General features: G+C 38.5%; 1 protein-coding gene across 3 annotated transcripts in view; it reads left to right on the top strand.

Annotated features, from left to right (window-relative positions):
- Positions 1–24,092, top strand: part of MYOM1 (myomesin 1) — a 75,529-nt gene that overhangs the window by 18,965 nt on the left and 32,472 nt on the right. For 2 of the 3 annotated variants that reach the window (XM_059490633.1, XM_059490639.1), the window contains exons 6-21: positions 2,420–2,512; positions 3,411–3,499; positions 3,625–3,684; positions 5,064–5,228; positions 5,816–5,977; positions 9,119–9,260; positions 11,321–11,520; positions 13,126–13,182; positions 13,586–13,710; positions 15,347–15,530; positions 16,550–16,724; positions 18,981–19,102; positions 20,021–20,347; positions 21,879–22,075; positions 22,827–22,953; positions 23,674–23,858. In XM_059490633.1, the coding sequence (XP_059346616.1) occupies positions 2,420–2,512; positions 3,411–3,499; positions 3,625–3,684; positions 5,064–5,228; positions 5,816–5,977; positions 9,119–9,260; positions 11,321–11,520; positions 13,126–13,182; positions 13,586–13,710; positions 15,347–15,530; positions 16,550–16,724; positions 18,981–19,102; positions 20,021–20,347; positions 21,879–22,075; positions 22,827–22,953; positions 23,674–23,858 (2,410 nt within the window). The remainder of the gene's footprint in view (positions 1–2,419; positions 2,513–3,410; positions 3,500–3,624; positions 3,685–5,063; positions 5,229–5,815; positions 5,978–9,118; positions 9,261–11,320; positions 11,521–13,125; positions 13,183–13,585; positions 13,711–15,346; positions 15,531–16,549; positions 16,725–18,980; positions 19,103–20,020; positions 20,348–21,878; positions 22,076–22,826; positions 22,954–23,673; positions 23,859–24,092) is intronic. The other variant, XM_059490644.1, reaches the window with a different exon arrangement.

Raw genomic sequence — 24,092 nt, forward strand, 5'->3', positions numbered from 1 at the left:
GTGGAAATTGATACATCATTTTACTGTATATCTGAATTCCAAAGGGATTTCATTTTGCCACAGGCTACTAATGGAAAATAACAAAAAGAAAAAGAGATCACATCCTTTTCAGCAGGTGTCTTTGCTCTAAGATATAGAACAGTGCTGACCTGGATCTGTCAGCTTTCATTCAGCCTTTCTAACAAAATGTCAGTAGAATATTGCAAACAGTCATTCTTTCTATAAGCAATGAAGACCTTTTCATGCTGTGCCTGGAAAACTTTAAAGCTTTATGGACTTACTCTAAAGAAAACCTGCCTGATGCAGCTGTTCTGACTCCCCTGGAAAAAAAAGCATATGGAAAACCCAGGACATTTGAAACCAGTAGCAGAAAGCATAAATTATCAGTGCCTAATGACAGTGAGAGGTTGCAGTCCCACATTAGCTAATGACTTGGCTGCTCTGGAATTTGCATTTCCAGAAATAACAAGTGGTCCTTCTAACATGAGTCTTATTCTTTCTGTAGATGAATATAAATAAACAAAAATTGAATCAATTAATTTTTACTGACCTGATAATGAAGACAAAAGAAGTAAAAGTCTTCTTGGCATGACCCAGTTAAAGGTTGTTTCTGCACAGCACCCCATGCTGCCAAACAGCTTTGCTGCCATAGGATCCAAAATTGCCCAGCCCTTTGGTGAAAATATAAAGATACTGTGGAGCTAAGTCCTCTTTACACAATTTCATATGCCATGGAAAATATTAAGAACAGATAGCATTATTCTATTTTCTAAAATATTTTACACACTAGAAGTAATATAAAGATGCCCTGATGTTCTCAGGCAGTTCAGTCTGGGGGGCACCAGCTCACAGATGAGGTGAGGTGTGGTGGGGAATGTATTACTCTTGCATGTATTATTCATTGTCTAAGCCAGGATAATAGAGTAATGAGGTCAGACATCTCTGCGAATGATTGATGTGCAGAATAGAGAGTACTGCCCTGCACTGTGTCCCTTTCCATAGACATTTTGTTGAGAGGAAGATGAGGATAAAAAGCATTAGAGTTTATGGTCCTTACTCACTTAAGCACTTGAAAAACTCTCAATGAATTACTATGCCCAAATATTTGTAGTCAGGGAAATAATCTTTATTGTACAACACTTATGGTGCTGAAAGAGAGTTTTCAGATTTATTGTGGATATAGCTTCATCTTGAGACATATTCAACTGATAATATTCTTGGTGAAAATAAAATCATTAATTACTGATTCGTTTGGTGAAGTGGAGCAAGTCACTGACACCAGACCAGTTCCCTTTCCTGAAAATCATGAAAGGAATCATGACTGAAAATCATGAAAAGTTTAAAATATAAAATCTGAAATGAAGAAGCAAACTTCTTTGTCTGGTTATCTGTTGTGAGAATAAAGATTTATTTAAGCTACATCAGAGTAAAAGATGCTTTTATCTATCATCCTTTATAATTTCATTTTGTTTATATAATACACCTTATGAAGAAGAGAGAAAGCTATGTAAAGTATGACACTCTCTTGGGAAGCATTTTTTCTTTATGGACCTCAGATCAGTGCCAAATGTACTGAATACAATTTGGAGTGCAATTTATTTATTAGACTTCTATTGCCAGTTTTTTCCATATTTCCAGTGCCTGCTTAAGAGAGGATTCAGCCAAACATTTACTTGGTTACACTGTGTATTATCCAGAATGAGTGACATTTTATGCAGCAAAAGAGGAAGAATTTATCATGCACCACTCTTCTTCCACTATGAGTCTCAAGGTGTTTGTATAAATTCTGAAATTAGCAGTACCAGCTCAGCAATGATCAGCACTGGTTCATTCATTCCTTCAAACTGGGACAACTGGGAATTTTGAACAGTAAACCTTTCCGACCTGAAGATACACCTGTGCCAGAAAAAACTCATAGGGTATTCCAGTCTAACCCTGTTGAGCTGGAAGTAAACAAAAAAGTTAACTTTCTACCTGACATTTTTTGTGTATATAGAGGTTTTAAAAGTAGGTCAAACATGCAAACCAAACAAAATATTTATGATAGCTAGTAAGTAAGCAGGCTACAAAATTTTTATTTGTCATTTACAAAACTGTGAGATGTTGCTTATGTGACTCCTCATTTCTTTTACAAGTGGCAACATGAAGTTCATGGTAATATGAGCTGATTTTCATCCCACTCAAGACTATTTTCTTCTTTTAACTTGAGAATAAAATCTACCTTGGGCAGGTCAAAGAAAAAGAGACAAAGGTTACACTTCCAAAGATATGTCATGTCTTCCCAGGGAGTTAGACTACAGTTTATCAAGCAGAAATGATGATGCTCTACTGATGTTCTACTTTAAATATCAAGCAGTTGACCTTTTAAAGTATAAAATGACTTGTCTCTGTGACATACTACTTCTTTGCTTTTCCATAGGTACAAGAATAATGTGCCCATTGATGTACAAGCTCACCCTGGCAAGTATATCATTCACAGTCGGTATGGGCTGCACTCCCTGGAGATTACAGAGTAAGGAAATATTAAATAATTTAACAAACAACTTTACCTGAAATGTTGCTATAGAATGAAAGCTGCAAAATGTGAATATACCTCTTGGGGATGTAAGAGATATCAAGTCAGGTAATATCAGAGATATCAACTGTGGTGAATGCTGTCTTCTAAATGTTGAAGCAGTTCTGGTTTTACCTCAGTAGAGGACATGCAATTTACCTGAGTTATTTATCTGGGTCATTTATCTGGATATTCTATTTATGGCAGACTCAGAAAAGTGGCACATCTATGATTACTTTTACCATCTGCTTGCTAGATAAGTACAATTAAATGTGTAAAAATATGTGAATTAACTGTTTTTCAAATATAGCAAAGTTCACAATTCTTACTGAAATGAGGAACAGAACTGAGATGTCCTCACTTTTATACAAGAAAGATCTTAAACAGTACTCATCTTCCAAGTGGGAAATTTTTGCACTCACTTTGCATTAAAAATATTGAAAACATAAGTCCTAATCAACAGCAACCTGGATTTGATTATTTTTTTTAATGGAAGGTGCCTTTTGAAAATATTTTATGAAAGCTACAATTCCTACAAGTTCCATATTAGGCATGTCTTCATAGAAGACAGTAAATTAGCAATGAATATTATCAGATAATTTTTCCTACATATGCTGTATTCTCAATTTCAAATCTGTAAGTGATATTTGGAAAGAGACATTTATTTCAAACACTGGGGTTTAACGCTGAGAAAAACCTAATGGCTTCCATCAGTCCAGTGTCCAGTGTGCCTGTCTCTCAAGCTTTTACTTCATAGATTTTACCCAGATTTCTGAGGGTTTTTTAATCTAAAACACTAGAGAGGCTATGCCAAGGAGCGATTGGGTGCTCTGCCTAATCATTTTTATCATTTCAGATGTGAATTTGACGACACTGCGCAGTATCATGCCTCTGCTATGAATGTTAAAGGAGAAGTTTCAGTTTATGCTTCCCTCGTGGTAAAGAGTAGGTTGCAAAATATTTCCTTCAAGGTTTTTTTTTATTAAGATGCACATTGCCAGTTTTGGTTTTTTGGCTCACAGAGCCTTTGCCTCTTGGTGGTAGTGACCATTTTGTCTTTTTCTGTGTAGGGTACAAAGGAGAAATTGATGCAAGTCTTTTGCATGGTAGAAATCTTTCCCTCTCTCCATGTAAGTCACAATATGTTTCTTTGACACTTCCATTTATAGTTGTGACATCATGACTAAGCAGAATACTTAGTAATGTTATTTTAAAAAGAAGCAGGTCTGATTTACAAGGAGCTCTACAATTTGGGATGGTGTTAGCCTCATTAGTGGGGGGAAATGGCATTGCCTTCTAGGTCTGTTGGATTATATAAGAAATATCCTGTTAATATTGCACTTCACTATGAAATAGAATCTGTCAAAGAGAGAACCACTTCCTCTTTTGCAATATGTAAAACATGGCATGAGGAAGCATGTGCCTACACAGAGTAGGTAGGCTTAATTGTTGTCTGCTGCTTATGTGGTTTCATAAGCTATGAAAATTAACAGAAAATGCATAGAAAAGATTAAATATCCAGAACCCAATTAGACTATTTTGGCATGTATCATGGTAAAAACTGTAGTTTGTTTTACCTGAGAACCTCACATTTTAACAATATGGCATCCATGATTCCATGATCATAAGACAATCCACCCACATATGCCATGTGGGTGAAGGTGCCCTAGGAACCCCATGAAATGTTTGACAGATGAGACTTCCATATATTTCCAATAAAATTTGGGATCTCTCACTTCTTTATGGGAAAGAAAGATCACAGTTTGCATATATTCAGTGATCACAGAAAGAGGGAAAGTTATCAGTGTAGGCTAGTTGAGTAAAAGTAAAGTGTGACCTTATTTTTTATCAGCTGAGCTGTTTTCAAAACAAGCATGGAAGCACCTCTGTCGTGTACGTACAGTACAAGTGAAAGGCACTTAAGATGTTCTGTCTGAAAAACTGCGCCACTTGGGACACACAGCATCTGAAAAGATAAATTCAGGAACAAGAATAGAAACAAGAAAGAAGGGCTGCCCTTTTATGTTTGCAGTAGCCCCCACAAAAGCTTATTAGCTTACAAAAACAAAGGCTGAGTGAACACATGAATGCAAGGAGTTAAAATGGGGAAAGAGAAGAACCATAAAGCTAAAGATCATTTTGACCTGAACAAATAATTGATCACAAATAGAAATATTTTTAAGTTATAAAACAAACCTTATGATAAAACACTGGATTAGAAATTTTGAAAATTCTGAAATTCAATTCTGCAGAAACCTCTCCCTGCTAAAATGAAGTAACTGTGTGAACTAGAGCTGTACAAATGAAGAAATAATCAATTCTCTGCAATAGAAAGGACTTGGATTATCCAATGCTGCAATTGCCTCTGAAGATGATGACTTAATATGCATATTGTTCCTATTTATACCTTGAACTTTACCTGTGACTGTATTCATAATCACTGAGTAATTTTTCTTCCTACTCTTGTCACAGAAGGAAAGAAAACCAGATTTTTTTTTCTCTTGTACAGTTGCCGTTACCCCTCATGGCTATGCTTCCAGGTTTGAAATCAGCTTTGTCGACAAGTTTGACGTGGCCTTTGGGAGAGAAGGCGAAACAATGAGTCTGGGCTGCACAGTTGTCATCAATCCTGATATCAAGCGCTTCAAACCAGACATTGAGTGGTACAGAAATGGTGAGAATGTCTGACAAGAAGAAATAGAAACTTCTTTCATGTAAATCTTTACTTATTTCAGCTTGTGTCAACGTTATGATTTGGTCATCACTTTCTCAGGTTTTCCAATGATCATATTTTCTCTTTTTCAACTAGAATTGTTTCATAATTTAGCATTTTGATGTGAAACCACAGAAAACTAACAAATCACAGTGAAAATGTCTTCTAGGGACTTTTTATTTCTTAAAAAAATCTAAATTGGAAGCATTTTTATCAGAGCCAACATCTATGTGGCCCATTTTTAGAGCTCATTGAGCTTTTACTATTTATTTGTTTATAAGCCAAGATATTTTTTAAGTAGCTGCACAGTGTTCTGTAACAGCAGATAAAATATAAAAAACTATTGCTTCCTGAAGTAATGCTTTGAAATCAAAGTTATCATTAGGGCAGAATTAGATGTTATTTATGACTGTTTTCAAGGACAGAATGTTGTGTAATAAGAGTGGTCTCCTTTGTATTTCCAATCTATCCCAATATGTTCTCTGTATTCAGAATCTGTTCCTCAGTAGATCCTGCTGGTGCTCATCATGAAGTTCTCTGATTCCTAGGTGTTCTTATTACACCATCCAAATGGGTCCAGATGCAGTGGAGTGGGGAGCGAGCTTCTCTGACACTGACTCATGCAAACAAGGAAGATGAGGGTCTGTACACGCTCCGAGTGGCGATGGGAGAGTACTATGAAGAGTACAGTGGTTATGTCTTTGTTCGAGGTAGGATACTCTCATGTGCACAAAACTCACTACAGAGCTGAGGAAAAGATCTTGACAAAATCACATATTTGAGATGCTTTCCCCCCTGCCTCTTCTCACCCCTCATCACAATAGAATAATTATTTCCTATTGATAGATTCGAGCAATATACATTCCAGTCGTTATCTCTGGAAAAAAATCCATGCATGTGTCAGGCTTTGGTGTCATCTGCCTGAAGACTTCTAAACTCCATTGACATTCTGAGGAGGAAATTTAGGGTGCTATGTTCAGAGTGCTGAACATCAGTCATAAGGAGGAAAAATGCACATAATAATTTACAAATGATTTTTTGTAACCATCCCACTGCAAACTAAACTGCACTATTTTTATCAAGATTTTCTGCTCAGTTGGAGGGGTTCTCTCTAATGCACACTGCAGGAAATAAAACAGTGGAATGGATATGCAAAGATCTGCAGCTGGAGGAGCACAATCTCATGCAGCAGAATAGGCTGGGGTCTGTCTGGAGAGGTGCTTTTCAGGAAGGATCCTGGTGGACCAAGGTGAACATGGGCCCTTGTCACAAAGACAGTGGCATCCTGGGCTGCATTAGGAAAAGCATTGCCAGCAGGCTGAGGAGGGGATCCTTGCTGTCTACTCAGCACAGGTGGGGCTCATCCAATGCTAGATCCAGTTCTGAGATCCCCCATACAAAAGAGACATGGGGTCCCTGAAGTGAGGCCACTGAAGGGATGTGAAGGTGATTTATGGCTTGGAACATCTTTCATGTGAGGAAAGGCTGAGAAAGCTGTGACTGTTCAGCCTGGAAAAGAGGGATCATGGGAGTAGTTTATCCGTGTGTACCTGATGGAGGGGAGTAAAGAAGACACTGGAACAGGTTACCCAGACAGGCTGTGCAGTCCTCATCCTTGAAGACACCCAAAACCTGATTTGACATGACCCTAGGGAACCAGCTGTGGCTGACTCTGCTTTGAGCCAGGGGCTCAACTAGACAGTACCTGGACCTGTCTGCCAATCTCAACCACTGTGTGATTCTCTGAAGTAATGCAGTGAAGAGCAGAATTAAAATGTAATTTTTGTGAATGTTGTTTGCTTGTACCAATCAAAAACTTCATTGAGTATCCATTGAGAATTATTTCTTTAAAAGGAGCCATGGCTATCATGTTGTGTGCTGATTCTATATCTGTCCCAGCTGCTAAAAGCAGCTGAAGTGTGTAATGCTAATTCAAAAGGCTCTGGAAATTCTTGGCTCTGAGATCATGCCCAGAATGGCTCCTTGTTGCCAAGTCCAGCAGAACTGTGTGAGATGACAACCTGCATAGAAAATACAACTGAAGCAGACAATTTGATCACCTGAAGGAAGAGCCTATTGAAATGAGCTTCTGTGACAAGAAATAGGACTTGTCCTTCTTTATTTGTTTTACATTGTGCTGCCATATAAATAAATGATCACCCTCAATCCTATTATATCTTCTGGTAACACAGGTGTGACCTGACTGAACCACCATCCCTTTCAGCAGAGTATCTTCCTAGCCAGTGGGTGTGTTTACCAAATTCTATCTACATTAATTATATTCTGCATTCCTGTTTAGATGGTCCCCGCAATCTTGGTTGGGTACTGTATTCCTCATTGCCAACTTTTATTTAAATGGCAGCTGCGGTATTTAAGCTGGGCCACTTGTCTTTTTGTGTCACACACAGAAATCAGCATATCAATGGAAGGGAGGCTCATAATGTTACACGTTCAGATGGGCTTCCAGAGCATGTGTGGCTCCTCTGCCATGGCTACAGGTCATCATTTGTCAGCAACCCATCAGGGATGAAATCCTAGCTTCCTAGAGGCTGATCAGCAGTGCTGGTTCTTCCAGCTGCTTCCCAGTCTGTCTTGGAAAGAAACTGTTGTCTCACATTCTGTCCAGCGGTAAATACAGGCAATTAAAACATGTCATAAAGAGGTCACTGAAGACATTTTGTTATTGCTATTAATGTTCTTACTATTCTGTGATGTTAACTGGATGGTTTAGTCTGTATGTCACCGTTTTAAAAAATGCATCAAGTTATCTGTAATTAGAACCTGGACACAGCAACTTTGGCACAGCTTCAAAAGCTCCATGTGATTTTACTCTGCCTATAAGAGAAGACTTTGCAAAATGTTTCTGAGATTTTCTTTTTTTTAGGAAGACTGGTGTTTTACTTAATGAATCATATTAAATTCTCTAATAAGGCATTTTTTCATAAAAGTCAAAATCATAAAAAATCTGGATTACTGTATACTGTAAACCAAATACCTGTAATGCCTTGAAACATTAAACCTTTCTGAGAACTCAGATTTATATGGATTGTATGAATAGTATTTATTAGCAAAATTTTTTATTCAGGTATATAACTCTTAGGTCTTCTTTTGAAGTAGCTCTCAAATGTACAAATTGATGTTATTCTGCAGAGAAACAACATCTCTTATTTGAAAGTCTCAGAATCTTGCTGCAAAGGTTATTTTTCTCTACATGAAGATTGCACCGTCTCACAAATCAGACTCTTTGTAAACAGTAAAAATTCCCCAGTGCCCAGCATTATGCTCTATTTTTCAAAGCTTCAGATAAGACGTTCTGAAGCTGATGCAGGAGTCAAGGCCCTGTGACACCAGCAGTCCCAGATTTGCGGTAAACACTTGAAAGGAACAATACACTTATCCTTATGAAGATTCTATTCCACAGTGATAATGTATGTGCAATGTAATTAAACTTCAAAAAGTTCTGGTACCTTTGCTCTTCACAGCCAACCAAAATCAAACAATGAATACTATTAGTGGAGATATTTAATTCAGTATTGTTATATCCAATGCATGAATACTTTTAATTCAGCTATTATGTGGCTGCCAAGTTTTTAGTTCAACAGTGTCTCTTGCAGCTCCCTAATCAGAATACATGGTACTAGTTTGATTTAAAATATCTAGGTGAATTACATTAGTAGTATGCTGTAACATTTGTAAATGTTACAAAGGGAAGCCAAAACCTAGAAAAACACTTGCAATATAAAATAAAATACTTTTTTAAAGTCATTGGGAACACAATTTAATCCTTAAAGATTAATAATTGTGAAAGAACTGTGGTTCACATTTGCAATCATATTTCTCCATCATCATAGATGCTGATGCTGAAATCCCTGGAGCCCCTGGTGCACCACTAGATGTGCAGTGCTTAGATGCCAACAAAGATTATGTCATTGTCTCCTGGAAGCAACCTGCTGTCGATGGAGGAAACCCCATCCTTGGATATTTCATTGACAGGTCAGTGGCTGTGCTGGACTGGAGAATTCATATTGCTGCTCATTCCAACTCAAAAAAACTAAATGCACATTGAAAAACATGAGTTAAAACAAGTAGTTTATTATTTTCATTCTTCTTGCTGGTCAGAAAAAAACTGATTTTTTTTTTTTTGTTTTCATTGGCTGGCCCTGATCTAACTTTCTTGGAAATAATCACATCTTGCTTCATTTAATTGCATAGAAAGGATTTTGCCAGATCTGCACAGCTCAGCCTTCACTTCTTCCTCTGAGGCATGAGAGGCTTCAGGATTTTGTAGTGTTGGGTAGTTCTTCTGCATCAGGCAGCTGCAGATCCTGCAGTATCAGGGCTCTCTTGCCTTCTTTCCTAATAGTTACTATGCACCAGAAAGCAAAATATTATCTCAAAGGGACTTGGATTTCTTTCCCAAATGCTGTTGTTATTCCAGCACTTAGATTCACAAGCTTCATGGAAATGATTTTTAAAAATATGAAGCCCCCATGTGTTACACACGGAGGTGGCAGGATCCTAAGAAGCCTGTGATTTTAGAAATTAGGTCAGTATTTTGAGACTTGCAGTGATTTTCAGTGCTGGTAATATTTGTTTGAATTTCAGTAACCAAGTCCCTCGTAAGAGCTTCTTCTGGGCTTATTCAGATGCATGTAAAAAACACTCAAACATTTATATATATATAAAGTATATCTCAGTAAAAAGAGGGAATTGCTCTGTGAAATACATTTAACATTCACATATAACTTTACTGTTTTGATAACTTTTGAGTGCCTGTCACTGCTATAAAAATGTTGTGCTAGATCTAAGCTATGGCTCTTAAACATTCTTTGAAAAATCCTAAACAAAAGCCAGGACTAGATTCTGAACAATAATATCTCATTTTAAAACTAGGCTATTGAGGGATGTTAGCACTGAGAGTAAGTGCAAGAGAAACAGCATTTTGCTTTTTCTGTTGTGCTCACCTTGTTTATTCCGCATTTGCTCCCAAATTCAAAGCTGTGTTACTGCTCTCCAGTGTTGGATCCCACTAAAGGTATTTAAGGACCCAAATATTCAGCCAGGGCAGCCCCTAACTGCCTTGTGGATGAGCCAGCAGGACTGGTCTGTAGGATGGTAGAAGCTAATGGTCTGCTAATGGTAGAAGCAAAGCTTGGGCATCCCTCACCCCAAGCAGACATAAGAACCACAAAACTACCCTGAGTGGGATGGTAACAATTCTCAGGAGAGATTCTTGTACGTACCAAGAAATCTGGGTAGGAGCTGTATCCTTCTCTTTGGCAGATATCTTACCAGATAGTCTCTTCCAAGCTGAAAGGTCATGTTTCTGTTGACCATGTTGCTGGATACAGGGAAGCCATCACCACAGGCTTCTCCTGCCTCTCTCAGTGAAGTGGCTACTCTTATATCTTCCTTCTGCCATAAACCATCTTCCTGATATGTGTGAGGCTTCACAGGTGTGGGACCAGCAGCACCACACTGGGTCCTGTCACTGTAGGGACTGCAGCCAGCACACTCCCTTGGCAGCCCCAGTGGTCTGGTCTCTGCAGCAGGGCCTGACTGAGTGCCCCACTTTAACCCCATTCACAGCTATCTCAGTGCTGGGCTGGTCCCAGAACTCACAGTGGGGGTCTCTGCACCCCATGAAGCCCAGCATCTTGTGGGATGTACAGTGCAGCATTGTGCAGGGAGGATGAAGCAGTGTCCTGGCAGCTGCAAGGGATGCATATCTCCTGTCCCTGCAAGTGAGCCAAAGCTGACACTCCCTAAGCATACTTTGGAGGGTTTAAACAGAGAAGTGAGTCTGCTCTTATCCCTTTTTCAGTTCAGGAAAGAAGGGGTGCAGCTGTGAGGGATTTAGTACATGCCCAGCTGGTGCTTCAGCCTGATGCCCTGGTGCAGCTGCTTTGATGTCACCAGTAAATAATTCTCTGAGGAGCCGGTACAGACCAGGCAATGAGCACAAACAGATGGTGAAGCTGCAAAGGCGTGGGGGAGCCCTGAGTTCATGTCCTTCCCTTCCCAGCACTGCTCTTGTTGTCTGTGTTTTTCAGGTGTGAGGTTGGCACCTCCCACTGGACCCAGTGCAATGAGAATCCCGTGAAGTTTGCTCGTTTTCCTGTCACTGGTCTGATTGAAGGCCGTTCCTATATTTTCCGAGTCCGAGCTGTGAACAAGGCTGGAGTCAGCCTGCCATCCCGGGTGTCAGAGCCTGTGGCTGCTCTGGATCCTGCTGACAGAGCCAGGCTTAGAAGTAAGATGTGCTTTTTACAGGTTGCATGAGAGGTTTAAGAAGTCTCAACTCATTAAAAAAAAAAATAAATTACGAGTATCAACTCATAAGCCTTCAAAGCCCCACCAGATGGAGCAATGCAAAGCCAAAATATCCTTTGGAGCCAGCTTTGCCAAGAAGAAATCATCTCAGTGCTTTTTGCACTAAGCGTTCTATCTGCTGAAATGACTTTGGCTGACGGCAGTGCTACGCTCCAAACTTGCAGGAAGGGGGGGAAAATGCACAGGAGAGTTTAATTGCTCAGAGAGACTTGCTGTTGTTCAGCCAACAAAACAGCTGAACAGATCCTGTGAATAGCGTCTCTCTGAGCCCCAGACAAGGGTGGCCAGTGCTGTTCTTGTGTGACAATCCAAGTCTTGCAATAACATCAGAATGGCACCAGGACAGCCCAACAGATCCTAGGCTCTCTGCTTGAAGGTTAGCATTTACAAGTCAAGGATATTTCTCCTGTGGCCTCACAATGTCCCAGACATTTTCCTTCCAAACACAGCCCTCTATGCATATGACACAATCATATGCCTAAAATAAATTTCTACTTCTATTCAAAATCTATTTCTACATGTTTCTGAAGTTTTACAATTTAAAATGGTCCAATGTGAAGGTAGCATTGTACACAAAGCTAGAGTGCTCCCATAGCTTGTATGAGCTACTCTGTGTAGTGCTGCAGCCAGATGATCTAGGTTTCCATTCAAGATAAAACAAAAGGCCAGAGGAAAGAGACTTGGCACTGCCAGGAAACATTGCACTCAGGCAGACATGTGAAACCCTGCCTGGGGAGGGCAGAGGGCTCTTCTTCTCAATGGTCAGCATGGAAGCTGTCACAGCAGATGAAGTCTGGGTTTGGTGGCCTATTTCTTCTGTATCTCCTCTCATCCCTCATAGTTTTCCTATCCACCTGCTTCTTCCCTTGTTTCATCTCCAAATCAGATCAGCCAATGTGAGGTGAACAATGTGGAGGCGGAGAACAGTGTTTTCAAAAATTATCTCTGAAAGTGCACTGACCTGGTTGAGAGCTGCATAACTGCAATAGTGTGATAACATATTGGCTGCTCAGAGAGACACCCAAATTTATCAAGTGGACATGCTGAGTCAGGCTGAGCTGTTACTGTTTGTGACTGTGACCCATGATTTACAAGCTGGTAATGTGAGAGAAAGTGGTTAAAAAAGAGACAAGATGCAGCTTGCAGGAATTTGGCTGTTCCTTTAATAAGTGAACTGTTAAACCAAAGGAATAGAGGATGGAAAATAAAGCTGAAACTAATTCTCTGAAAATTATGAGCTGAGTGAACCAAATACCTCTGCTTGTCACCTAGGAGACTTCAGTGACATTTCAGGAAGGAATAGATGTTTCAGTGGATTTTCTAGCTATGCTAAATGCTGAGCTGCTCTCAATATTCAAGCTGGTAAGCCTACAGCTAGCTTGGGTAACTAGCTTGGTACATGAGCAACAGCCACGGCATTAACCAAAAATGGAGCTCGTGGGGATCTTGCAATTGTTAGTTCTGAACCAAGAAAGAGTCAGTTTTCTCATTGTTCTCATTGTGTTATCTCTGACATTTGTTTTAGGTCACCCTTCTGCTCCTTGGACGGGACAGATTATTGTGACTGAGGAAGAACCTGCAGGTAAACACAGCCCTTTTGCCTACAAATGTTTAATGTGAAGCTGGTTCAGTAATTAGGAAAGCTCTGAGTGAGTTCAGTGCACTTTGGCACACACCCAAAGTTTGTTGTTCTGAGAGTCACTTGACCTTGAATAACTCAACAACTTTGTTTTTGAGGTGAAGCTTCATTCTTCAGGACCTAGCAAAATCATGCCTAGAATTAAAAGAAGGAAATTTAAACCAAATATTTAAAAGACTTTTAAAGACTTTAAATTTATTTAATATTTAAAAGATTTTTACATTAAAAAAAAATATTAAGTGCTAAGGTATATTGATAGTCCGATTTTTAGTTATGATGCTAATTCTGAGACAAAACCAGAAGAACTAAATCCAAGCTCCCTTTCCTATTTTTCCCTGTCCTTCAGAGGGTGTTGTTCCTGGTCCTCCCACAGACCTCCAAGTTATTGAGGCCACCAAGAACTATGTTGTGCTTAGCTGGAAACCTCCCGGACAGCGGGGCCATGAGGGTATCATGTACTTTGTGGAAAAGGTAAAATTGGGCAAAATAGGATCATGCTGTGATGATGTTTACATTTGTTTACATTTGTTTACAATAGTTTACATTTGTTTTGTCATCTCTTCTGGACCTTTGGTTAACTCTCATTTCAGAGATTTGCAAATTAGGGCAAGGATAAGAAGTTCATCAAGATAACTGTCAACTGTAGATTAAGATAGACTAGGCATAAAAGAAAGATGGGAAATAGGAAAGTAGATTAAGAATGTGTCACACACAGTAATATTCTTGAATTGTGTCATTGACCTACCTGGAGCAGAGAGAACAAAACTCCTTCTATAATGTGAAAACACAGAGCAAAATCACATGAATTTACATATATATATATTTATATATATATATAATGCATGTTTATTTTATGTATATGTATATAATAAATCTATATTATATACACATATGATAGTGTATGTGTATATATATATATATATATATATATATATAAAATTTGTATAAATGAAGCTTGTCTGGCAGGACAGATTGTTAACATTTTGGATGGAAGCATTTTGCAAGAGTTTCTTGTCATCAGCACTTTCTATTCCAGCTGCCTTTTCATGTTTATCTTCTCCATTAGTGTTACATTTGCTTCACCAACTCAGCAAAGATCACAAAATTTCTGTTCTGATCTACTTGACCAGAATCAGTTTTAATTTCAGTTTTAATTTTTAATTAATTTTTCAGAATGAGTTTTAATTTCACCTGCTTTCCTGAGGTGTTTTTGCATGGCTGCTAGCCTAGAAAATTCTTCACACCATCACCCTTCCTTCTAGCATCTCTTGGCTCATAAACTTTTTTATCAATGTTTTTTCCTATCAGTCTAGGGGTGTCATCAAAGGAGACATAAATATCTTCCCATTATGTGTTTTCCATCTCTCATACAAAATCTGGTCTAAATAAATGAGTTTCACTTAGCAACAGCCTTGGAGAGGGTGAATATATGAATTTTGTAAGAAAGATTTTTAATAATCAATTGCATGCTGAGTACTCAGCACTAATGTCACATAGTCAGATGAGAATTTGAATCCCTCAGAAACCAGAACCATTTACTTGAAATTATACTTAATGTAAATCAAAGCAAAAAATTAATCACTAATATTAGTGGTATAAGTGGTCATGATCTAGCCATGGAAGTAAAAATAATTCAGAAATTAATTGCAAATGTAAATTTTTTTTTTCTGGAAAATGAGGGTCAAATCATTATTAATTCTGAAAGACACCCCAAAACCACCAAGAGTGCCACAAGAGCATCTAGAAGCAAAGAGGTAATGTTAGGGTTTTGCTCTTAGCATAATGCTGAATATCTGCAAAACTCATTTTGAAAGTGGTCCAGACTGGGTGCAGTTAATAACATCACTTCCTTGCAGTGGAGAGGGTTTAGCTCTGGTATATTAAAACCAGTAAACTTTTATGTATGTTTTCTGGAGAAAGTGAACATCTGGCAGATTAATAAGCTTTGAAATATGCTCATTCTGTGGAAAGCCCCAAAGAAGGGATGTGTCTCCCTGTTCTCCACAGCAGACATGAATTTGGTGGTCCAGGGAAAAAGCCTTGTTGTGCGAGATGCTCAGCCTTCAGATGCTTCTGTTCTAAACGTGGTTTCTGGGTTTGACTGCAGTGTGTTGCTGGCACAGAGGACTGGCAGAGGGTGAACACTGAGATCCCTGTGAAGTCCCCTCGCTTTGCAGTTTTTGATTTGTCTGAAGGCAAATCCTACTGCTTCCGAGTTCGCTGCTGCAATTCAGCTGGGATTGGTGAACCCTCAGAAGCAACTGAAGCCACTGTAGTGGATGACAAACTTGGTAAGCCGTGGTTGAGTGTATTAAATTACCTCCATGATAACTTTCCAGTTTTTGATATAATTGTTTTGTCTGCAGGCAGGTAGCTGCCCAGAAATAATTCAAGTGTATGAAAAGCAGTCAGTGATTTATTCCCTTTAGCTAAAATAATTTTTGTTTGGGTTGTTCAACCTTTAATGTGGTCAAATAACAGATGCAAGGCAAGGAAATTAAGCTGCAAATAATGATGCCAAGAACTGCAAAGACTGCAAATAGCAAAAGAAAATGAAAACTCAAGGAAGTACAAAAATGTTTTGTTTTACTTAGAGTCTTTTTTGAAAATAAGCCCAGACATCAGCAGAGTCTAACCTTCCTTGTTTGCCAAATTAAACAAAAGTGAAAAATGTAATACTTACATTGAAAGCAGAGACTATTTTCACTGGAAGAGAAGCCAAGATGTTCAATACAGAAAGTCATCAGTAGCTACACCTACTTCACCAATTTGTTTCCAAACAGCAATGCAGATTTCAATCCAATTCCTAAATGATCTCTATTCACTTCATATTGACTTCTCAGAGCATTTGGATGCCCATGGAATACATTTTTTAAGGAGAGCAAGACATCTCTTCTTAAAAAACACTATGGATACCCTTTGCTACTTAACAGGAGCCTTGGTTTCTGGCTTATCCCATGGGCTGCACAAGATCTTCAATGTGCACCTAGCGCATTTTCTCTTTTAGAAAGCTCCAAATCACATCTCTGGTGCAGATATTTATTACAAGGGGATAAACTAAACATGATTTTAAGGAAATACACTGAATCATAGGCAATACAGAAGTGAGGAACCCCACCACCAAAGACTTGAGCCTTCTGATCCTGTCTTGTCCTGTCCTGACAGATTACTGAATTTAAATCAGAGCAGTTTTTTTAATATTAAATCTGTACTAGTCATGCTAGTATAATCAAGAATAGAATTTCATGCTTATTTTATTTATAAGTTTTAAGTGGCAGGCCACTAATTTATTTCTGCTTCTCTCCCACAGATATTCCCAAAGCTCCTGGCCGAATTATGCCAACTAGGAATACAGATACTTCAGTTGTTGTCACTTGGACAGAGCCTCCAGATGCCAAGGAGCTGGTTGGGTACTACATTGAGTCAAGTGTGGAAGGATCTGGTCGTTGGGAGCCATGTAACAACAATCCAGTGAAAGGCACAAGGTAATTTAACCTCAAACCATGGAATTTATGGCCACCAATGTCTGATTTACTGGGTATGTGTGCTTTCCAGCCATTAGTAGTAGTAGAGCTAATCTCTCTGTGGTAGGCAGCAGGCTGGAATCCCTGTTGCATGTGAAGATCCTAAGTTGTAAAAGTACAGTGAGTTTTTTCCAAGGAGAAATTATAATCAACCTTATATTAGAAACAATTAGTCAAGAGAGAAGAAATATGGACATTGCTAATGAAGGAAAGAGAAACAGCTTGCTGCTTCTAGCTATTGTACAGCCTAGGAGCTTGATGAAAAGCAGGACATTGAGGAATGACTGAAGTTACAAATGTGGAGAACTAAGCTGCATAATGTTTGGAAGCAAAGTGGTTTATTTTGGAAGACTGCTCTAAACATTTCTGGGCTGTGTATCTGGACTGTCAGGAGGACATGTGGACTAAACATCCCACTAAAAATATTACTTTCTGACTGCTGTTTTACTTGTAATCATCAAGAAATTAATTAACACTCTTAAATATTGGGTACAAACCCACATTTCTTACCAATATGAAGCTTGATCTCCAGTCAAAAAAAAATAAATCAGGACTTAAAACTTCCTGAGTTGAGTTAGTTCCTGAGATAAATCAGGTTTGGTTTTGTTTGAATAAGTATGTAATCTTCAGAGTCTGAAACAGTAAGTGCAGAACTTTTTCCTCAAGGGGATTGATGCCAATACAGAAGTAATTCCTGCTTGTTATGACTGATTCTGCTTATTTGTACTTGCTATCCATGACAACCCTTATTACAGTAAGTCAAACTCAGCTAAATACTCCTGGACCATCTTTGCTGTTTAGAAGGGCATTGTAAATGCTTAGTATATCAGAAGTACCTAAAACCTCACTTGGCTGAACACAGACACAACAATGACCTTTATATTCTTGAGTGCATTTATATTATTTATATTTATGTGTGCCATTATTACATCCTTTCATATATATTTCTATGAGTTATATCACAGTTATATTGAAAGTGGGTGAAGTTTCATGCTCTCTGCTTGTTTTAAAATATATGTGACCCTTCACCACTGTAGAAATAAATATATTGTTCTGAGTTACTATATATTGTGATACAAGTACACTGCATAGGTTTCTATCACTGTATTTTTAATCAGTGTGATATAATATATGATGCAGTCAGGCACAGGCTGTCTGTTAACTCTTGGTTTTTCTGGTTAGGTCAATCTTAAAGCATTCTCTGTAGTTCATAGCCTTCCTTATGCAGTATATTTTGATCTTTTGAAATTCTGCACACATCCTTGTGAAAGCAAATGATTTGGAAAAGTCTGATAGAATGGGTAGGGAAAAATCCATTTTGAAAATTTTGATTCAGGTTTTTTTTCCTTACTCCAAAGTAAAACTTTGATTTTGTTTTCCGCATTGTAGTTGCTTCATATACCATTTCATGAGATCAGCATTGGTAGTGCAATTATTACTACATTATAAAGTAGAACAAAATCAAAGTAACATGGAATAAAGTACACTTAAAATACCTGTGAAAAAAATGGGGTTTTAAACAAAAAAAATTAATTTCCATACCACAATCTATTCCTAAATAATTGATTCCTGTCCTCAGAAATTTTGTGGTTTCAGAGTGGATGCCAGAGAAAATTTATGAGTGTTTTGTTTATGCGAGAGTTAGATGATCAAGTAAATGTCTTCAAGTAAAAGAATTTCTCTGACTTGGATTATTGTGATGTATTGAAGCAAGAAAGTGAAGAACAAAAATAATTTATCTCCTATACAATGCCCTGTAATTTTTTTGAACTTTGCAATTTTTCATTTATGATTCAAGGGATTTATGGGAACCTGTGCTACATGTGTCTTTTACTTGTGTCATGAAAATATTCCACAAGAAGCAAATATAGACCTTACCTGTGCAGCTTTTGACATTTTTTCTACTAGGAAGTATAGATTTAATACACAGGTAGAAGTAAGATAGACCCTGTGGTAACACAGAAACTTGTGTAGTCTCAAAGAAGGAAAGAGTGTTGAAATAGCGTATCTTAAAAGAGATGAGTTTAGACTTTGTTTTGTGAATGAGGTGCTCAGATTCTGCATTCTCTGACCTTCATATTAGTGACTGAGGCCATGGTTTGTCCTTGGTTTTAGAAACCAGAATAAATGCCATGGAAGAAATGGTTTATTTTCCCCCTTAAAACTTTTCTTTTCTCTATAATACTTCTTAAGTATTCCTTGACTGATTTGTTTCAGATTTGTTTGCCATGGGCTCAGCACTGGTGAGAAGTACATTTTCAGAGTCAGAGCTGTTAATGCAGCAGGACTCAGTGAATTTTCACAGGAATCAGAGCCTATAGAAGTGAAAGCAGCCATTGGTAAGCTATTTTCCATCGCCCCTTTCAATGGTAATTAATTAAGTAAATATGTTTTTAGCAATTATTAGTGAATAATTAATTGCTTTGTTTCACAAGGTTGTCCACAAATAATAATTTACCCATAGATCCTGTAGTCTCACAGACATGGTTTCACACTCACTGCCCTCTTGTAGACTGTTCACCTTCACCATCCAGTTTTCTTCAGGTGTTTCTTTTGAACCACTGTATGAGAGCACTGCCAAGTTCACTTAATAGGTATCCTGGAAAATGGAATGTCATTCTGATTCTGTAATCTGGTATATCACCTCTAATCCACACCATCCTATATAGAGTCAGTTCCTAAGAAATTTGTTTCCATGACTAAACCTAATAGTGCAATGTGTTGTCTGTTAAACTTCTACAACCCTGTGTGTTCTCCCTTTGCTGATGGATTGTTTCTGTTTGCCACTGCCTGAACTAATCCATAAAGATTAATGAGATCACTGGACTAGAATGAATTGTATGTCTGCAGCACCCTCACTCTCATTTGTATTGAAGCTGCATACCTCTCAACCTTAGAGCAGAGACATGTGGCCTAGGGCAATTTTGTGAGATCATCCTCATAGGAACAGAAACGTGACCTGGAAGACCTAAAACTAAAATAACTGAAGCAAAGTAATAGTATTAACTTCACTTTTTTTTTCTGCTCTGAATACTAGACATTATTTAAAAATGCATTATTTGTGAACAGGTTGAGAGGTATTCTATGCATTTCAAATTTTCTCGAATTCAAGCTTAACATTTTGTGCATAACCACAATGACTTGTCATACTTCAGCTGTATTGCTCATTGCATGCATTTCTTAACTCTGTTGCCTAAATGAAGAAAAAAGAATGTGTTCTAAATCCAAATGTCTTTGCTGTTTTCTGGCAATTATAGGGGGAGGATTGCTTCATGGTGTGTGTCCTGAACTGAGTGGTAAAGCTGCTGGACTAACAGACCACACTACCAGCTGGGAAGGCATGCATGAGGCCTCCCAGCCTATCTTTGACACAGATGCTTTGCTCAAATGCAATGCTAAATTTAATAGAGAGACACTGCCCAGTAGCTGTGGCAAACTGGGGAGTACAGGAGACAGTAACACGAGAGGAGTGGTTAAGGACGCTGTCACATCTGCACCACAAAAAGTTGCTGCTAAGCAGGCAAGTAAGTCTCGACCCGGGGATCTTTTGACAGTGGAAAAAGTTACAAAGAAGAAAGATACAGGTGAGAATTAATGAAATAAATAGATTTTGCTGCTTTGGTTGGTCCACTTCAGACTGATGTAACTTCTGTTCAACTGTGCCACAAGTGGACGTGCTCTACAGTGATGCATCTTCTATCAGACCTATTAATTATGTCCTCAACTCTCCATTAAGATCATTATGCATGTAATAGTTTTGGAGATCACTTTGCAAACTTAGTGGTTAATGAAAGTGAAACAAATCAATATGGTTAGTAATTTAATGGCTTGTTTGACTGCATATTAATGTATCCAAGGTGATATATTATTTGTAAATCATTTCAGTAATTTGTTAGGAATCTGGTTACCTGGTTCTCTGGGTTGTATGTGTAGGAAGGAAACAAAATCTGTTTATGATGGTAAGCATGAAAATCTGTGTTCTGTTAGGAAATATGAAGATTCTTCGTGGATTTTAGCCTAAGCTACATCTTACCTGCTGACACACTGTGCTAATGAATGTTGTGTTCTGTCTCTGACTTATAGTGATACATAAGGAGGAATGTATAGACATGTGCACAAAATCATGTTTTAAATTTCAGTGCCTAAACACCCATTTTGCCCAAGATATGTGAGGCTTAAATACTGTTTGACTCCTGATACCTGGTTAGGGAAAAAAACTCCTCCCTAGGCCTCTGAAGTGAGACACCTGGGCCTAGCTGACACCAATGCAAAACATTACACACAAAAGGAAACATATATGATGTGGGTTTTCCATCCAAAGTATGACTTCAGGGGCACAAGTAAGACTTTTCACTGATATGCTACATAATGGATGTGGGCAAGCATTTTCCTTCTAGATACAGGAGAAATATAATAAAGTGGTTTGGAATGAAGTGAATTATTTCTGTACTGTTTAAGAAAAATCTAAGAAGAAGGACTATGCCACATATTTTTTAATGTAAGTTCCAGTAACAGACCTGTTCCTTTTCTGGTCATACTGCAGTGCCTATGATCACTCTGCCTTCCATTAAGGTAAGACCACATGATGGGTGCAATGATAAAATTTGCACAGTATATAAATTTAAAAGAAAAAAAGAAACACATAAAGGCAATTCTTGAGAGGAAAGAATGTGAGACTATTTTTTTTTAAAGGAAACTACAATTAATATTGTGTTGTGAAAAGGGGTTTGCTTTCTGCAAAACAAAACAAATCATTGCATCTCCAATTTTTTTGCTTTTCCTGCAATGCTAGTTTTAGTTCCTCATTTTTCATAAAGTAAAGTGAGTCCTGATCACTTGCATCAGAGCTGCAATTGCAACACATTCTTTTGCTATGTATGAGCCTGCTTTTCAAAAACAGGGGATCCTGGAGACTAATTCCTATGCAGTTTGGACTTTGCATTTGGTTTGTGGAAGCTTTCATCCTGCATTTCTTATTCCAGCTCCAGAAAGTTCCCTTGAGCACATAAATATTGTCCTAATTAGGAAACGCAGGGTAGGAGCCGTCTGAACACGGTAAGTGAAAGCAAGCCTGAGATTCTGCCTCCTACTCACGTGCTATTGACACCACAACAGCTGCTCCATCCCCTCCCTACGACATCGTGGTGCTCGAGAGCGTCCGTGACTCGATGGTGCTGGGATGGAAACAACCCGAAGCCATTGGTGGAACTGAAATCACCGGCTACTACGTGAACTATAGGGAAGTGGTGGATGGAGTTCCTGGGAAATGGAAGGAGGCCAACATTAAGGCTGTTGCTGACAGGGCATACAGGGTAAGAGGTTAACTCCAGTTGTTGCTGGGGGAGCAGGCAGTGCTTTCAAATCAAATGTCAAAGATGGGTTGGGATGAACTATGATTCAGTGGACAGATAACTGTTCAGAGGGTTTGAATTCCAGGATGATAAATTTATTTAGTCTTATTAAACTTCTCTACAAAATTGTTTGTACACTTATTTGTTAGTCTGGAACCATTTGTCATCTGTAAATTCACTGACATAGTCTAATATTTTGTAAGTAGGCCCTCACAATAAAAGGAATTCCTACTGGTTTGGTGGACATATCCCAGTGCTTGCCAGTGCTAAAACCAGCTCTGTGCCAGCTGGTTTTTGTGATCAGTTCTTGACCCAATTTAGAGAAAACCTCGTTGAGCTGCTTTAGAAATGAAAAGCAATGCCAGGACTGAGTTTCACCCCACTGTGAGGACAACTCTTGCCCTAAGTGAACTTGCTCCATACCACGAGACAGACCAAGATGATTGTTGAACAATGCCTTGTTTCCTCCCTGACTACCAAAGTATCTATCAATAGGAAAAGGGGGTTGCAATTTGAGTATGCTAAGATCACTCATGTGTGCTCCATCACTGATGAGAGGAAAAGCCAAGATAATTATCATGTTAAGATGTCAATAATGCTTCCATCTTCAGGCACACTTCAAAGCATGCTCATGTTTTCAACAATTATTATTGTGACTTTCTTTTGAAGTCCTAATTCAAAGTTAATAAGTACCATCTCATTGATCCTGCAGATAGAAAACCTGAAGGAAAACATGGTGTACCAGTTCCAGGTGGCTGCTGCTAACCTGGCGGGGGTTGGGGCACCCTCCAAACCAAGCAAGTCCTTCAAGTGTGAAGAGTGGACCATTGCTGTGCCTGGTAGGATCCCGAGTGGGACACAGCCCAGGGTGCTCTGGGACTGATTATCTAATGCAGGCATTTTGCAGGGGAGTCTGTGGGACACTGAAGTTCATGGCCAGGCCTGAATTGCCAGCAGTTTGATTTTGTACCATTACAGTGATAATCCCTATTTAATTAGTAGCATTTTACAAGCAGCTTCTTTAGTTTTCTTTATCTTTCCTTCTTTGTTCCTCTACTGTGTCTGGCACTTTGCTTTCTAGTTTAAGTACTAGACATAAATACCTGTCTAAGGTACAAGGCAAAGAAGAATGGGACCTTGTAACCCTTGTCTAAATGTAAATCACTACAAGACCAGATCCCTGACCTTTTAGAATTCATTGAAATTAATGAAAACAACCTCCGCTGACTTCAGTGGACTTTAGACCAGTCCTTGAAGCAGCACATTAGCTTAATCATTAACTTATTTCCCAGAGTTTGGGGATTATTTGTCTGTTTTGTAAGCTCATGAATATTTGATCAAGATACCAATCTCAACCAATTAGATTGTGTTTTGGGTTAGTCTTTTTAATTGTCATGGGCTGTATTTTGTACATTGAGTCTAGGTATGATACAGAGGAGCTAAATGTTATATAAGTTCTGTGTGCTGTTCTGGGTTCTGTCTGGTTTTGGTTCTGGAGTCTTATGCACTGGTCCCTTTGGGATTTATTTTGACACCACACCCCAACTTTTACATTTCAGGGCCACCCCATGATGTCAAATGCACAGAAGTTAGGAAAGACTCTCTGGTTTTACTGTGGAAGGAACCAGTTTATTCTGGTCGTACTCCCATAGTTGGTTATTATGTTGATATGAAGGAAACTGAAGCAAAGGAGGAACGCTGGAGAAGTGTCAATGAGAAGCCCCTTCAAAAGAAATACTTGAAGGTAAATTGCTGAAGATTCAAATACTAGCATAGCAGCATAACCTTGGGGAAGTCAGTTTTGACTGCATCATCCTGCGCTGATCATGGCTCCACTTACTCAGTAGGACATATGATACATAATTTTGTGGAATGACTTTGAAATAAGTGATCAGCAGTTTCACAGTTCTAGAGATAAGCCTGAAGTAGGTTTGCTATTTTTATGCTTTTCAGAATATCTGAAAGACAAGTAATTTTA

Source organism: Ammospiza nelsoni, chromosome 1, assembly GCF_027579445.1.
Source record: "Ammospiza nelsoni isolate bAmmNel1 chromosome 1, bAmmNel1.pri, whole genome shotgun sequence".
Classification (NCBI taxonomy): Eukaryota; Metazoa; Chordata; class Aves; order Passeriformes; family Passerellidae; genus Ammospiza; species Ammospiza nelsoni.